Source organism: Eubalaena glacialis, chromosome 3, assembly GCF_028564815.1.
Source record: "Eubalaena glacialis isolate mEubGla1 chromosome 3, mEubGla1.1.hap2.+ XY, whole genome shotgun sequence".
NCBI classification, from domain to species: Eukaryota; Metazoa; Chordata; class Mammalia; order Artiodactyla; family Balaenidae; genus Eubalaena; species Eubalaena glacialis.
This window is the reverse complement of record NC_083718.1, coordinates 126,139,634-126,157,327: the sequence shown is the minus strand read 5'-3', so window position 1 is coordinate 126,157,327 and position 17,694 is coordinate 126,139,634. Positions and strand designations below refer to the sequence as shown.

Sequence of the window (17,694 nt, the reverse complement as noted above, 5' to 3'; positions counted from 1 at the left end):
TGAAGATTGTAGAGTATTTGCTTAGAGACTTTCTCGTACGTTTTTTAATTGCTATATTGTGTGTAAATATATTTTTCCTAACCACAGTGTAATCAATCAACTAACAGATTTTTTAATTAGGGGATTATAGTGTCTCCAGTTAATAACAAGTTTTTACACAGTAAGGGAATTGTTTGAGACCCACCTTAAAGTATTAAGTTCTTTGATTGAATCCCTTGAAATACTATAACCCTTCTCCCAACCCCAGCTGCTCATGGTTTGCAAATTAATATTTATTAATGAATTTGTGATACATTTTAGAGGTTGAGGAGACTGAATCTCAAATCCTAATATTTATTCCTCTCACTATCAAATGAAGAAGTGGTACGTGAGGAATAACAGCCAAATGGAAAATAAAGCACTACTTTATTACTTCTTTGGCAACTTCCTTACAAATCCCCAAAGATCTTCCCTGGAAAAACTGAGTTGAAGCCATACTACAAGTTCAAGGCTACATTGGTAGCCTAATTCCTCTCCCTGCTCCACTTCATCAATTTGAGATTGCTGGGCCATCTCTTCCAACTAAATTGCATGACATTAGAGATAAGCATGGAGGGCTTTACCTGAGAAAGCTGGCTCACCCAATATGCTTCCAGTACGGAGTATCTAAAGCAAAAGATCAAAAGCCAGGCTGCTCAGGGGGTCCAGACTCTCTTATCACATCAACCACATGGTCACAAAACAGAAGAAGGCAGTGACATTGATTCACGAAGCAAAAAAGAAAAGGTATCTGCCTTAAAGGAAGAACGTAACTTGGTACAATGAATATCTTGAGCTCGGGATAAATAATTGCAATACAATGTGATAAATGTTAAAATAGGTAAGTACTGGATGGAATGATGACACAAAAGTAGAGCTGATTAATTCCTTGTGTGAAACCAGAAAGGCTTCATAGAGAAAGACACATTAGGTATAAGCAGATGTTTGTCAGAGTAATGATGATAACAAGGAGGAAGCTCCAGAAATAGGGGATTTGGTAAACCATAGAAAGTCTTGGGAAAGATAAACAGTTTAGCAGAACTGAAGAAACTCATAGGGCAAACGTGAGAACCAGGGGGTAGGTTCTCTTTATCTCACAGAGTTTGAGCGGTTTTAAATTTTTTTAATGTTAATTAAGTGTGTGGTGTGTGGGCGTTTGAAGGCGTGGGTGATGTCCACACCGTGGGGCAGTGTGACTTGGGGATGGGGTGAGCCCCCAGGCAGCGGGTCACACTGGGTCCTGCTGAGGCAGAGCTGCGGGGCCTCAGGGGACACGGCTTCATTGCACTCCTCCACCTGAGGGCTCGGGACCCGCACACTGAAAGTGTGCTTCCAGCAGCTGTATGTCCTTTTGTATGTACTTTTCAGCTCAGCATCTTAACACATTTCTGTCATCGTAATGTTCATTTTTGTATTTTTTAAACTGAGCCCAGTGAAAACCTTTTTTGAGCCCTTTTTCTTGTTGATTATAAAAACAGGGGGTAAGTGCTATGAGGCATTTATGCAATAAATATATATTTATACGTGTGCACACACCTGTTTTTTTCTTTTTTTAAAAAAAGAGAGATCCTTACCTAATAAAAAGGTAAGTGAGCAGTTATGAGAAGGTCTGAAATCTCATACTAAAGAATACAGGTTTCACCCAATGATGTCTATGGGAGGGTTGGTGAAAACAAGATTCAGGATTTAAGGTTTTCCCTACTGATATGAATACTTGCTTATATCTAAAGATGTTATCATGTACATGTTTCCATAGTATTAGTTCCTATAGTTGTTGTAACAAATTATCAAAAAATATCAATAATCTTGTGACAAATTATCAACAAACTTGGTGGCTTAAAACAATATACATTTATTGTTTTACAGTTTTAGAGGTTAGAAGTCCAAACTGGGTCTCCCTGGGCTAAAACAAAAGTACAGCAGGGCTGACTTCCTTCTAGGAGCTCTGGGGGAGAATCTATTTCCTTGCCTTTCTCAGCTTACAGGAGCTGCCCACGTTCCTTGGCTTGTGGACTGTTTCCATCTTCAAAGCCAGCAATGTGTGGTTGAGTATGCCTCGTACGGCACTGCTTTAACAGCCTCCCTCTTCTGCCTCCATCTTTTGTTTATAAGGAAACTTGTGATTACATGGGACCAACCTGAAAAATCCAGGATAATTTCCTCACGTCAAAGTTAGCGGACTAGCTGTTAGCTGGTTAATTCTCCTCTCCACGTAACCTAACATATTCATGTGTTCTGAAGATTAGGGTGTGGGCATTTTGGGAAGACCATTATTCTGCCCACCACACATAATTTGTATACATTGATTGAACAGATTACTTTTTTAGTATCTTATTCCAATAGCACTGTCCTATAATGATAATGATAATAATAGGTCATATAAGAGATCAAAAGATCAAATAAAGAGTTATCACAAATACTCTAAAAATGTTTAAGACATTGGCAGGCAGCTCATCTTTCTTGAGAAATGCCTCAGCCAAGTAGTAGAAAGATTCATTCAGATATCATTTTATTTGTTAGAGTAAGATTTGACAGACTTCACTTGAACAGCTGGAGAAATTAAGTTAAAATCACAACATTTAGTGTATTGGCACACTTTTACAAGTATGTGTAGAACAATTACATATTTTTTGAAGTAAAATCACTGCTTCTACATTTTAAAGAGAAAACTTGTAGACAGATAGAAGCCTTACATTTTAGCAGATATGCCTTAATAGAGGAAAACTGTCAGAAAATAGATCCAGTGTGAAAGTTTATACAGCTCTCAGTGACTTCTTTGTTATAAATAACATTTTTAAATGTGTACTTTTCTGAACAGAGAAAAATAGCAATTCACTTTACGAATACTTTCATATTTACAATGCCCTTTTAAAAATAGTAAGTTAAAAGAGAATACTGTGATGTGAACTACAATATTTCTAAAATTAAAAAAATTAAAGAAGTCAAATATGCTAGTCTAATGAGATACAATATTTTTCACTACACTGAAAGGTTATGGAACAGAGTACTTCAGGTTTATATACACAATTTTTACATTTACAGGCATGAACAATATTATATTTTGACACATTTATGTACTACTGAATAAGCATTTGAAGTCACAATCTGTGAAATAAGTATAGAAAGAGCATATACCTCATTCTGATGTTAACCTAAAAACAGAACAGAAATGTTTAGTTTTTTTTTTTGTGAAGTTTTGTGTGTTTATAGAATATTAGAATAGAAAATGGATATAACAAATACAGGTCTAAGTTGTTTCCGTAGAAATTTAAGTTCAGAACAACTCACAGAATGGTAAGATGTGTTTATTCAATTCTTTGTTTTATCTCTAATTTCCCATCTAGTTTACAAAACAACGAGCTTGCTCAAAATATGTCTCATTGTTACAACCGTCATTCCCTTTTTACTGTTTCATATTCTACCTCTTCATTCTCTTATGTTCCACTTTCTGTAACGGAGCTCATTACCAAGGTGATAGGGTACTAGTTTCAAAGGCAACATGAATCAAGAAAATATCAAGCCAGTGGTTTCCTTCAGGACATTCATATATTTTTTGTGTTAGAAAGAAAATCTTTCCTTGGGTGCAGTGATATCACTCGGAGAAACCAATTACTTTCCAAATATCTGCAATACTATTTTTGACATAGCTAACTAAGTCATGTAGGAAAGCTTACTATAGCTATACGGTACATAATTTTATCTCATATTATCTACAGTTCTTACACAGTAAACAGAAAAATGGACTTAAAATATTTGATTAGTATTAATAATTGGACAATTTGTTTGAGTCCTTTTTATACACTGGCCATCCACAGCTTGGCTTTTTTATTTCTGTGCAGCAATAATGATCCATAGTTCTCTCTGTTTACCTCAAACATCCGAAACAACAAGGGACATTTTTGAACAATCTATAATATTCTTCTTGGATCTAAAAAAAAGAAAAAGAAGAAAGTAAGAAACGTGAAACATAATTGTAACAATCACATCAAATTATCTTCAAATCACAATAAACTGTTATATTTGGTTTTCTAAATTATTGTTGCTTTCTGATTATCTGTCAGAATACGCTCAAGTGAATATAAGCTGTATTTATACTCCTACTAGCAAGGTTTTTAAAAGCACATTTCCCTATGAACAGCTAAGCATTCTGATTATTTTGACACTAAAATGTACTGCACTTAGGCAATAAAGGCACAAGTCATAAATCTACGAGAATGAGAATTTTTATCAATTTGGTAACTGATGCTACATAAATATGCTATAAGGTTGACAAAAATAACAAATTGTTTACCTTTCTAGATAAAACACACAGGAATAAGAAGATGAACATCCCCTGGAAGGCATTGCTGATGGTGAAGAGGTAAGCTGTCACCACGGATGCATGTACAACATGGAGCACTCCAAAGATCCAGGTGGTGCCAAGGAGGAACAGGAGAGCAAGGGCTCCTCTGGCACAAGACCTAGAACAAATTTGCAACGTTCCAGCTAAGAAAGCTATGCATACTTAACATATCCTCAAATTCCTCAAATTATGTGGGAAGTCAGTTTTTGAATAACCAAGAAATCTTCGGTAAAGACCGCCAACAATTTTGAAACTGACAAATTATGCTACAGTTGCATGGGACAGGCTAGGGTATACTAGTGCACTGTGGCTGGGATGTGCTTCCAAATTCAAGGCAGCATTTTTAAAATCTGGTATTTTTCAAGGAATTTCCTTAATCTTAAAATATTTTCATCTGTGTGTATGCTTTGATCTCAAATCTAATGTTGCAGGAACTCCCAAAGGTAAGACAGATAGCTGTTAGGAAGTATTCTCCCTAAGAAACCTTGAAGAGTATACCATGTGGATTTAGGTCAGCACATGGGCAGGACATCAAAGGATACTTCTGCTTTCCTTTCAGGCTTAGTAGAGAACATGTAAAATATAAAAGAAGATTTTTTTTTTTTTTTTTTTTTGCTTTTGCAATACAGTTACCTCAAAGTAAATTCATGTTAGAATGCTGATTTCTTAAAAAATACAGGCACATACTCACTTTTACACATTTTCAACTTATTGCCTGTCAGTTTTGGTAAAACAATATTCAATCCTGCTCACTGAGGACACTGCCTTGAAAATGAGGCAACTAATACTTATTTTCTCATTCATTCTTTTTTTTTTTTAACGTCCTTATTGGACTATAATTGCTTTACAATGGTGTGTTAGCTTCTGCTTTATAACAAAGTGAATCAGTTATACATATACATATGTTCCCATATCTCTTCCCTCTCGCGTCTCCCTCCCTCCCACCCTCCCTATCCCATCCCTCTAGGTGGTCACAAAGCACTGAGCTGATCTCCCTGTGCTGTGCGGCTGCTTCCCACTAGCTATCCTCATTCATTCTTAGTGCAATCATTCTTTACTGCAGAAGATGTTTCTGCAGTGTACCACAGAAAATGAGTCATTCTCAACTTTATTAAAGCCAGCAAACTACATGTAACTATGAACGGTGAGGGGTAAAAGAAAGTAATCAATCAAACATTTGCTAAATCCTAACTATAAACCTTGTGCAAGATATTGAAACTACAGGAGTGTTCCCAAGAGACCCAAACGTCAGTTGTTTCTAATGTTCCCTACAGTACACGTCAGTTTTTCCTGAACAAACCATTTTCAAGGTCTCAATAAATCAGTTTTAAAGGGAGGGAGCTGAGGAAAAATCATGGCAGAATGCAAACTAGAAATCACACCGGCAGAAACACAGTTACTAAGCGCTGAGAAATGCTTTGCAAAAGAAGATCACTAAGGCCAACTTTTGTCTTAAAATGCAGTCATCATCTTTTCTTTCAAAGGGGAATATGTTCAAAAAGATTGCTTTACTTACCATTTAATCTGTGGTGATTATAGGCTTATTAAACATATTAAATACTATTTAGCAATACTATTTAGTATTTTAAATATGATGGGGGAAAGTGTGAAAAAATCATTTAAAAATTGTCCTTCCAAAAATTATTTCTACTTTAAGTTACTAAAGCTTTTAATCACTAAAGAAAATACAGTTGAAGACATAGTTACCTTATGTTCTCATAGCAACTAACTTCTGGTTTCAACCCCGCAGTGTGACGAAAAACTTTGTATATGATAACTCCAAATGCCAAGAGATTAACCTGAGAATATAAATTAATTTCAACAAAGAGATAATTTTCATAGTAAACTAGGTACATATAAAAGAAATAAACAAAAAGCAAAGATATCAAATAAATAGAAACCAGTAAATCATGGCATTTTTATGTATATTAAGAAGTACAAACCCTCCGGTAGACGTATGCAAACAAATATTACAATATCACTGAAAATTGTCAGTACAAATCACAGTTAGTACAATTTGCCAGACTGTATTAAGCACCTGTTCAAGAACTTCTTCAGATGTTATAATCATGTCTACAGATTGATGAATTATCATCTTCTGCCAACAATATGGTTAATATACATATTAAGATAAATTTTGGTTTGAAAAACTTTATGAACACTTGAGAAATCAAATTTTTGTTCATGAAATTGTGTGCTGTTTCTTTGAAAAGAAGTGTTAGTGATACTTCTGTCAATCCTTTGAAAATTTAAACTGGAAAAGAGAAATTGAAAGGAAATTTGAAAACAACAAAACACCCTTAACTTCTACTGTTAGAAAATGTTTGAGTGTACTTTCTTTTGTATGGTTCATCTAGCTATCTCTCCTAATATTATGTTGAGATTTCCTTTCCCTAAATTTAATCTCATAAACTTTCAAAATATTAATCAGTGAAATATATGTTTAAAGGCATATGCATTTTGATAAACATTTATATTCTATTATGTATATTCCACAATATCGGTTATATAGAATGCACAGAATTTTTACCCCTTCTAAAATGACTGCATTATGAAAAACTTCCTCTTATTTTCTTTCCTTTTCTTATACTTTTGGAGACTTGTAAGTCATATGTGCAGTGTCAGAGGATTAATTGAGGGGTATATTTTAAATGTATATCTATTTTAACATAAGCATACTAATAATTAAAAATATTAAAATTATAGAAATAATTTGTAGGTTAATCCTTTATTGACTATATTTTATTAATCCAAACAAATTTTTCAAAAGCCATTTTGTAACAACAGTAGCAAAGTGCAATATTTTAATTTTCAGCTAATTCTTATACTAGGATTTCAGAAATTTACAGAAAAATTCTGTTTTTTCTTCCATATTCTAAGGATTTTATATAGCTTCTAAAAATGAAATTTACTAGTTACTATTATAAAAAGCAGTATAAAATAATGGATCAGATAATTTCATGTTGTCATATCTCCATGGAGAGGTCCTTGAGAGAAACTCTTAGAGGAATATGCATCTAGTCCCTTCTTCCTGCTTCCAAATGGTTATTACTTCAATTATACGATTAATTAATTCTAATTACAGTAAGGTTTCTATACAAAGAAAGACTTCAGCAATTGCAGAGGGGAGATAAAATATATTTAAATTGATTCAGTTGACAAGTTTCGCCCTATTGTATGCTCAAATAACTAACTGAAATGACAATTTAATAATATTTAATTTTATAAATAGTCTCTGCTACTTATGAAAGAGAGATGCATAGCATTTTCTAGGTTTCTATAGCTATAACTTCTTTAAATAAATTTGGCAACAACACTTGTATTTAATTTTATAAACATATATATGTTTTTTAAGATAATAAAAAGTATTAAAATTTGGTTAGTATAAAAAATATACTCAAAACATTATTGGTTTGAAAATCTTCAAAGAATTTTTATGAGGTGTTTATATTGAACTTGTTAACTCAACAGAAGAAGAGTTATAAGATAAAATAACTTTAAATGTTAAAATAATTGTTCACTAATGCATAAATTTTCTAAGTTAGTGATTTAAATTTATAATATTTATTAAATAAAGTTTCTTAAACTTCTGTTATTGATAAAACAAATTTGAAAAACAGTTGCTTATATTGTTATGGTTTCTCAGAAATGCATATACATTTTGGATATGCTTTTACATCATATGCTAAAACAGTGAAGAGTAAAAATGGAACATTCTTTATGGGTGATCTAGCTGTGGAAAGTACATGTTTTCTACATAAAAGGGAAAATGTTTGCATACTTATAAAAACCAGGTGCTGCTAGACAAACAGGAGACAATTCTTAGTCCATAAACTTATATTTTCGCAATTGTAAGATAAAACAGATTAAAGCATTTTTATCAAAAGGTATTATGGTTTTATGCAATGAAAACAATCGCAAATACATTGATTGTATTATCAATGACAATAATACAAATATATGGAGCTTTTTATTTGCATGTATTCAAAACATTTTATAAAGGGTCAACTAAGTGTCTGGTATATTGGTGAGGTCTGGGTATTAATGAACAAAACAGACACTGCCCTTTGTTCTCATAAACTTACTGAGAAAATAGATAGTAAAGAAAAATCATACAAATACTTACAATTCTACAAACTGTGAAAAATGCTATTAAAAGTCACAGATTTAGACTGCTAGGAGATGCAAAATGAAGGTGGGCTAGAATGAAGGTTTGGGAAGTATGTCTCTCAAGATTTAACATTTTAAACCAGACGTGACGGCTGATAATGCATTAGCAGATCAAAAATGAGGGAGAAAAGCATTCTATGAAGCAAATGGCATAGAAAAAAGCCATGAGGTTTAAGAATATGGTATGCCTTTAAGGAATTACCAGCAGTGGTGGCTGAAGTGTAGTAAACATAGGGAAGGGAAGCGGGAGACAAGGTAGACAAAAGATGAAGAGTACTTAGATTTTATCTTAAATGCAAAGGTTTTTTAATTTATTCTTTCACTCAAGAATCACTTATGCACTATAGTCCTTTTCCTCAAGGAACTTACAGTACAGTGGAGGAGATGGCCAGTCAACAGGCAAGTACAACATTATTTAGGAAGTGCCATGCAGTTGTTTGCAGAGTAGAGTAGAAGGACACAGGTGATGATACCCTAATGTATGATTTCTAAGCCAGTCTTGAGTGACCAGTAGAGCCAAAGGAGTGAAACACAAAGAAAATAAGTGATTTGTCTGGATCTCAGCTGCTGGACCTGTCTATATATACTCACTGACTCAGACTCAGTGGCTCCAAATAATATCCTTAGGCTCCATCTAACTTTTCTGCTTGGAAATCTAATGGGCATCATGAGTTAAAATGTCAAAAATTAAACTGCTATTCTCTTAAAGAACTTATTTTTGTTGTAACATATCCCACCTCATGAAAAAAAAGTTATCTCATTTTCTAGCAGATCAAGTTTATTCATCAGCAAACCTTTCATCTCTATCTTCAAAACATATTTGGAATATGACCACCACTTACCATCTTCACAGCTCTTACCCTGGAAGAGGCCACCATCATGCCTCTCCTGGGTTATTGCAAAAGCCTCCTAATTGGTCTCTCTGCTTGCATCCTTGCCTTCCTACAATCTTTTCTCATTACAGCAGAAAGACTGAGCCTTTTAAAATGTAAGTCAGACCACTTCTCTAGTCGGAACCCTCCAATGGTTTCCCATCTCAGAGTTAAACCTGAGGATCTCACAATAGATTCTAAGGTCTGAAATGATATACTTCTTCCCTCAAGTCCTACTTCTCTGTGCTTTGATCACTTCACTCCACTCACATTGGATTCTCTGTTCTTCCTCCAGCACACAAAGCATGACTTCAGGCCATTGTCCTTGCTGGACCTTTAGATATCCCCTTAGCTCATTCCCTCACCACCTCTGTTTAAATGCTCTTTACCTACCTACTGCCTTCCGGTGTACCTTTGTGAAAAACTGAAACCCAAATGATAAAATCAGACCCGAATTCAATTCCATGGAAATGCAGAGCATGATCGTACTCTTTACTGTTTTGGACAAAATGCAAATTCTGTATGTCAACATGTTCTTCCCTTGCCTTAGTCAGTAGGAAACTGACAAAGACTTTCCTTATTTAAACCGCAGTCAAGTTCCTCTGAGCCCTCTTCTCATCTAGGCCTTGGCCCTGAGCTTCAGTGACATCCTTGCAGTGCCCAGTTTCAGCAAGAATCCTGCTGAATCAGCTTAGAGAGGATTTTTTCCCACTCTTGATATGTGATCACTTTCAAATTCCTCATCTCCCATCCTTGATATCTGATCACCCTGGCCTGCCATTCAGTAAGAAAGCTCTTAAAATAAGTTTAGCAAGAATTCTCCCTACACTTGATGTCTCCTCTTAGTAGTTTTTCATCTACCATCCCCACCCACTCCCTCACACATAACCTGTTCCTTGGCTGTAAATCCCCAGTTGCCCTTATTGTATTCAGAGTTGAGCTCAATCTCCCCTATTTTGATAGTTTTGACACCTCTCACAATAGTCTGGAATAAAGTCTTCCTTACCATTTTAACAAGTGTCAGAATAATTTTTTCCTTAACCAAACTCAGAGTCAAATCCAAGGTCATATTATAATATTCAGCAAATTTGGGATAACTGGAAAAACCTAAATTTACTCTTTTTACACTGCCTGCGTTCTCTCTTTATCCATAAATATATAAGCTACTTTAAATTCTTTTTCTAATAGAGTAAAAAAAAAAAAACAACTTAAACAAAGAATCAGTATCACCTAAAGGCACATGACATGACTTAGAGGTGGAGATTAAGTTGAAACTCTATGCATTTTACATGGTACAGAAAAGTATCCTTTGGGAGGAAATGTTTTATGAAGTAATCATGAACAGTCTGAGATGGGATAAAAACAAAAGCTCAGAACAAGATTATGTAGAATTAAAAAGTATTTCTAATAATAAGAAATAGTTTGCAATTATTCCAGAAGTAATGACTTTGAGAACTGATAGAGAAATATCTGTATTTTAGGTTAAATAGTGGGGAAGATACTATTAACACTGTGTTTACAAGCAATGGCTACAGCAACAATAAAAAACTTGAATACTTCAGTAAGTCTTTAAAATATAATATAAATCATTAATATTAACCTTAATTAGGAAAATGTTGCCTTTAAAATAATTCACACTTTTGCTCATTAGTGCTTACCTATGTGTGCTGATTTTATAAGCTGTGGTTCCCTTATTACTTATCTCTAACGTTAGTGTCACAAAAAAGCACAGGGGCTAATTAATGACTTGTGAATCAACAAAGTCATTCATTATCATTTTTGTCTCAATTTTTAAAATATAGTTGTAGTTTGTCAACCAGGAGTCCATAATACTTTTCTAGGAATAAACAGGACAAGGACATTACATGGCAAACATAAGAACTCTGAAATTCATTGCTGTACTTTAGATTACAGAACAGAATGAAAATAGCTGTGGAAAGAAAATCATTCAAAGTCCTGGAAGCTTAAAATCAGTTCCCTTGCTTTATCTTAAGGGATGTTTATCTATACAGAGATTCGTTTCTTCACTTCATTGATGCATGCAGTTACTTCAAAGTTTGGCACACATGCTTGACAGAGTGTATTAAAAATTTTTAAGTGCCTTAGTTTTTTAAACTAGAAATTTAAATGGGCTGGTGAGAGAGCGAGAGCTAATTCTGAAAGATTTAGACCTACAGGTACATTCAACCCAAGGGCTTCAAATTCAGACCTCAGAATAAAGCATCCCAATCAGTCATTTTTTTTCTTAGTCTTTTTCTCAATAATTGATGAAGCCATCTATATGCTGATGTCAGATCTCACCAGAAAGAATGAGAAAATTTCTCTTACAGCACTTTTAGTCTCATGCTTTAATTTTTCATATATATCAAACAGGATCTGGTTCATTTAAGAATGTGTCATGATCACAACTGCTATATCCTTTCAAATAGTTTTATTACCTTTAAATTAACTGGCCTAGAACAAAACTGCTTCTGCCATGGACAAAAGGTGGGCTTCTACTGGCTTACCAAGAGGCCATAAAAAAAGACCCATTCTCAATCCCTAGGCCACTGCAGAGATGGCTGAGTAGCTTTTAATTTAAGCTTTAAAATGAAAAGATATAATCTATTAAATAAAAAAATTATCTACTAGCTAGATTGGAATTAAGTACTTAGAGTTTTGTCTTCTGTCTGATTTTTTTTTTAGAATTATTTCCCAGTTGGAATCACTTCTTTACATGCCTTAGTTACAGTATATTCATATAGTATTGGGGTATGTGGTAAGTGGATTAATATGCCCCTTCCAAAAAAAAATGTCTACACCCTAATGTCTGGGACCCTGTGAATATAGCAAAAGGGATTTTACAGATAGAATTAAGGTTATAATTCTATCCTTAGGATAGAAAGACTTTAGGATAAGAAAGTTATCCTGGATAAAATAAGGGCTCAATGTAAATATGTGAGCCCTTAAAAACGAAAGAGGAAGGCAGAAAAGATTCAGCAGAGATACCACAGAAGGCAGGAGAGATGAGGCATAAGTGAAGGTCTGAGAGCACGGAAGACCAAGCGGGCCATGTGTCAGGAAATGTGGGAGGCTTTACAGATTGAGGCTGACCTCTGTCTAACAGTCAGCAAAGAAATCAGTCGCATGAAACTGAATTTGGCCAACAATCTGAATAAACACAGACACAAATTCTCCCCCAAAGCCTCCAGAAGAGCTGATGCCTTGATTTTAGCCCAGTGAGACTCTGAGTAGAGGAATCAGCTGAGCTGTACTGTACCCAGACCTCTGACCTACCGCACTGTGAACTCACAGAGTTGTGGTGTTTTAAGCCACTAAGTTTGCAATAATTTGTTATGACAGCATTAGAACACTAATACAGGGTGTTTCTATTGCTAATTATATAGGTATAGATATGAAACACCCTATAATTACAGTGTTTCTTATTTTTAAAATAAAAAATTTAAATCCAGCTTAAAATAAAGATTAATTTATCAATAACTCATAAATATTATTGATGTTCCAGATATTTGATGGGTAGTCAATTATATGAAAGCATTTATTATTTGTGGATTCTGCTTCTGTGTTTCCTAAAATAAAAAGATCAAGACAAGTTATAACTTGTAAAAGACCTCCTTTCTGGCAAGTCATAAATGTACTTTCAGGTACCTGTCACATTTTCTTCATTATAATACCTGCCTTTATAGGCCTTTCTCATAGTGCTGCCAGATTAGTAAATAAAAATATAGGATGCCAGTTAAAGTTGAATTTCAGATAAACAACAAATTAATTTTTTAGTATAAGTATGTTCCATACAGTATTGGGGACATGCTTATACTTATACAATATTGGGGACATGCTTATACTTAATATTATTTATCTGAAAGTCAAAGTATGTGGGCATTCGGAGGTTTGTTTGACAACTCTGACTTCTTAGCTTTCAAGTTATTTTCACATCTGATCTTTTTAATACTCTGAGGACACTGACTTCTTAGTAGAAAACCCCAAGGACATTATCCTCTCGATGAAGGCTGATCTATAACTGTTTGAAAAGAGATCTCAAAAGAAGAGGGGGTAAATTTTCAGAAGTTGCAACCATTGTGGAGCCTGAACATGTGTGTATGTGCTAAGACTGATAAAATACCCTGAAGGTATATAGTGGCTGAAAGCACATATAAAAGGTTTGAGCCCAGTAAAGAATACACCCAGGCTCGGCAGAACTCCCCCTGGAAAGCCCAAGATCTGCATGGTGAAGCTGTGCCAGGAAGCAATGGATTGGGTTGGCACCTGTTAAAAACCTTTTGCTAATAAATTAATATTTAGAAACTAAATTTCCAAAGTTTAGATGCGAAATTGCCTTAATATAAATTTAGGGAAAGCCCACAGAAATTATGATGCCACCGTATTTGTTGACCTTTTGTCAGAATTGTGGAGTGGAATAACTTTTCCCCTACATATACCTCCATGACACTGCTAGGAAGCATTTCTCTCCTAACATCACAAGCCTCATCGTGTTTAACATTCCCGAGGCTCAGAACTGAGCAGCTTGGGAATATCTACAGAGCTAAGAGATGCTCCTCTCCTAAAATTATTAGCACCTGGCTCAGGAGGGCGTAGACTACAGAGAAATGGGAATGTAGTCTACAAATTATATGAAAAAAAAGTAATCTGAAACATGTTGAAACATCTGAAACAATCTGAAAACAACATATTTAAGTAGGTTCTAAATATCATGAGAGGAGAGTATCCCTCATAGATTACTCTGGGGTATTAACAGTATTCCGGATACTTGACTAATCAATCTCTAGAGGTTTACACTTTAAAACACAGCAATACTCTCCTACCAGGCCTTGACTGCTCGGATATACAATTGGATGAATAGTTGTTCTGGTATAAAATAGCATTTTTAATGTACTCAATAACTACTATAAAATTGAGGCTCAAATCAATAACAAAAATAATAATAACTAATATTTATTGAGTGTTTTCTATGTGCCAGACACTGTTCCAAGTTTTCCTTATTTATTCGTTTATTTAACCCTCACATGAACTTTATAGGGTAAGTTTTCTTAGTCTTCTTAATATTATCATCACAGATGGTCCCTGATTTACGATGGTTTGATTTAGGATTTTTCGACTTTACGGTGGTGTGAAAGTGATATGCATTCAGTAGAAACCGTATTTCAAATTTTGAATTTTGGTTTTTCCCGGTCTTGTGATATATGGTATGATATTCTCTTGATGCTGGGCAGCAGCAGCGAGCCTCAGCTCCCAGTCAGCACCGCTGTCACCAGGGTAAACAACCAGTACACTGACAAATATCTGTACCCATACAACCACTCTGTTTTTCACTTTCAGTACAGTATTCAATAAATTACATGAGATATTCAACACTTTATTATAAAATAGGCTTTGTGTTAAAATATTTGCCCAATTGTAGGCTAATGTAATTGTTCTGAGCATGTTTAAGGTAGGCTAGGCTAAGCTATGATGTTCAATGGGTTGGCTGTATTAGATGCATTTCGACTTAGGATGGGTTTACTGAGCCATAACCCCATTGTAAGTCGAGTAAGATCTGCATCATTACATTTATTTCACATTTATGGCAACAGAGGCATAGAGAAGTTAAATAATTGGCCCAAAGTGAAACAGTTAGGATGTAGCAGAGCCAAGATTCATACCTAGTAGATAGATTCTACAGTTTATGCTCCTAAGAACTCTGCAAAACTACCAAACTACAGATGAAGGATAGGTAAAGAGAAGTTAAATTGACATCTAAAAGTTTAAGAATTTGTTTAGACATTTATTTATTTTGACTACTAATAGTAACTTTATTTTAGAAACGGTTAAAAGTAGAAGAGGAAAACATTAATGAGTAGTGACTTGGTTAGCTATTAGGCATTAGTGTTCATTGAACTTAGTCAAGAAACCAGTAACACTGAACAGGATGTAGTGTTTTATGCCAATGATCCCCTAATGGAGACATCTGCCTTCTGTTCTCTGTGGTCAAGGATCTAAGAAAGTGACAGATTTTCCTGTGCTGGTCAATAACAAAGCTTTATATCCTTTAGAGTTCAAATATGGTTATTGGGTTCATGTCAGTGGTCTAAGTGGAATGCAAAATAATCTATTGTTGCACAGGAAAAACACATTCGAATTCCTATTGATATTTTTCCAAGGAAAAATTAAGGTTTACTACTTAAAATACAGAGGACACCGGTGCCCTCACTTTTTCTACATCACATGTCACACGTCAGATATAAGCCTTTGGGAGGGATAAGTGCTTGTTACCAAAGGTAGCGGAGTCCCCCCCTCCCCCGCCCCGCCCTTTGTTATCTTTCAGCCTCCTGCAGTGCATGGTATGTGTACCTGCTAGGTGGATTTCCAGATCACATTATGTAGTTTAATAAAGTAACCCTAATAAAATGAAAAAAGTAAGATCTAATGTCTCCAAGTGCACTTTGGATTAAAATGAATACTGCTAAAGTATACACGAAGGAGAAAATGACACAACTGACTTTTTTCCTACTCCTAGAGTGAGTTATTTGCCAGACAAATTGCAAGTCCATGTAAGTCAGTCAAGTTAAAATCCACAAATGGATTCAAATTCCAGATCTGACATTTATTTACTTAATTCCTTGTATTGCACGTTCCTTGTCTGTAAAATATGGATGATATTAATACTTATTTCACAGGGTTTTTGCATGTATTAAATTACATAATTAATGTAAAGTACTTAGAATAGTGTTCAATATATACATTCCCAACAAACATCAATTATTATCACTAATAGTTATTAATTCATATGGAAAGATGTTATTCCAAATTGTCTCAAATATTTGAAATGTCTAACAATAAATATAGTGAATATTTATTAACAATTGGATAAGCATTATTTTGTGTCATAGTCTCACTGGACCTATAAATAGCACCTTAAAAAAACAGAACTTTTATCTGTCAGTCTTTATTTTAGGCAATATGTCTTCAACAGAAAATTTAAGATCTTTTTTTCCACTTTCAGGATTTTCCTCTAAAATAATGTCAGGAAAATAAATACTTAGATATAATTCAACAATAAGTCAATTGTTTATTGTTCATGTAAACAATTTCTCATTTTTGTTAAAACTCCTCTAGGGTAGAATTGAAATTTCAGGGTCAAAATCTAGCTATCTTTAAGAATTTTATAGAAAAGGAAGGAGTAACTGTATTTCAAAGGGCAATCAATATATAAAATTATCAGATACCTTAATATAAGAAATATATTCTTAATAAATCCAATATGATATTCTAGGATATTTTATGGGAGAGGATAGTTATCTCTTCTTACATCACTCTAGTGTAGAACAGGGATTAGCATACTTTTTCTGTAAAGGGCCAGATAGTAAATAGTTTAGATTTTGAGGGCCATATGGTCTCTATCATAACTACTCAATTCTTCCGACCATTAAAACAGCCTTACAAGAATATACAGTGAAGAAAAGACAGCCTCTTCAATAAATGGTGCTGGGAAAACTGGACAGCTACATGTAGAAGAATGAAATTAGAACACTCCCTAACACCATACACAAAAATAAACTCAAAATGGATTAAAGACCTAAATGTAAGGCCAGACAGTATCAAACTCTTAGAGGAAAACATAGGCAGAACACTCTATGACATAAATCACAGCAAGATCCTTTTTGACCCACCTGCTAGAGAAATGAAAATAAAAACAAAAATAAACAAATGGGACCTAATAAAACTTAAAAGCTTTTGCACAGCAAAGGAAACCATAAACAAGACGAAAAGACAACCCTCAGAATGGGAGAAAATATTTGCAAATGAAGCAACTGACAAAGGATTAATCTCCAAAATATACAAGCAGCTCATGCAGTTCAATATCAAAAAAACAAACAACCCAATCCAAAAATGGGCAGAAGACCTAAATAGACATTTCTCCAAAGAAGATATACAGATTGCCAACAAACACATGAAAGAATGCTCAACATCATTAATCATTAGAGAAATGCAAATCAAAACTACAATGAGATATCACCTCACACAGGTCAGAATGGCCATCATCAAAAAATCTACAAACAATAAATGCTGGAGAGGGTGTGGAGAAAAGGGAAGCCTCTTGCACTGTTGATGGGAATGTAAATTGATACAGCCACTATGGAGAACAGTATGGAGGGTCCTTCAAAAATTAAAAATAGAACTACCATACGACCCAGCAATCCCACTACTGGGCATATACCCAGAGAAAGCCATAATTCAAAAAGACTCATGTATCACAATGTTCATTGCAGCTCTATTTACAATAGCCAGGACATG

The 17,694-nt window shown here is 34.4% G+C and overlaps 1 protein-coding gene across 3 annotated transcripts in view; it reads right to left on the bottom strand.

The window, feature by feature from the left end:
* Nucleotides 1-1,846: 1,846 nt before the first annotated feature.
* ADGRL4 (adhesion G protein-coupled receptor L4) overlaps nt 1,847-17,694 on the bottom strand; it is a 125,472-nt gene continuing 109,624 nt past the window's right edge. For all 3 annotated transcript variants that reach the window (XM_061183969.1, XM_061183970.1, XM_061183971.1), the window contains 3 exons: nt 6,068-6,159; nt 4,310-4,478; nt 1,847-3,946 (listed from right to left, as the gene is read on the bottom strand). In XM_061183969.1, coding sequence (XP_061039952.1) covers nt 3,884-3,946; nt 4,310-4,478; nt 6,068-6,159 — 324 coding nt within the window. In that variant the 3' untranslated portion in view covers nt 1,847-3,883. The remainder of the gene's footprint in view (nt 3,947-4,309; nt 4,479-6,067; nt 6,160-17,694) is intronic.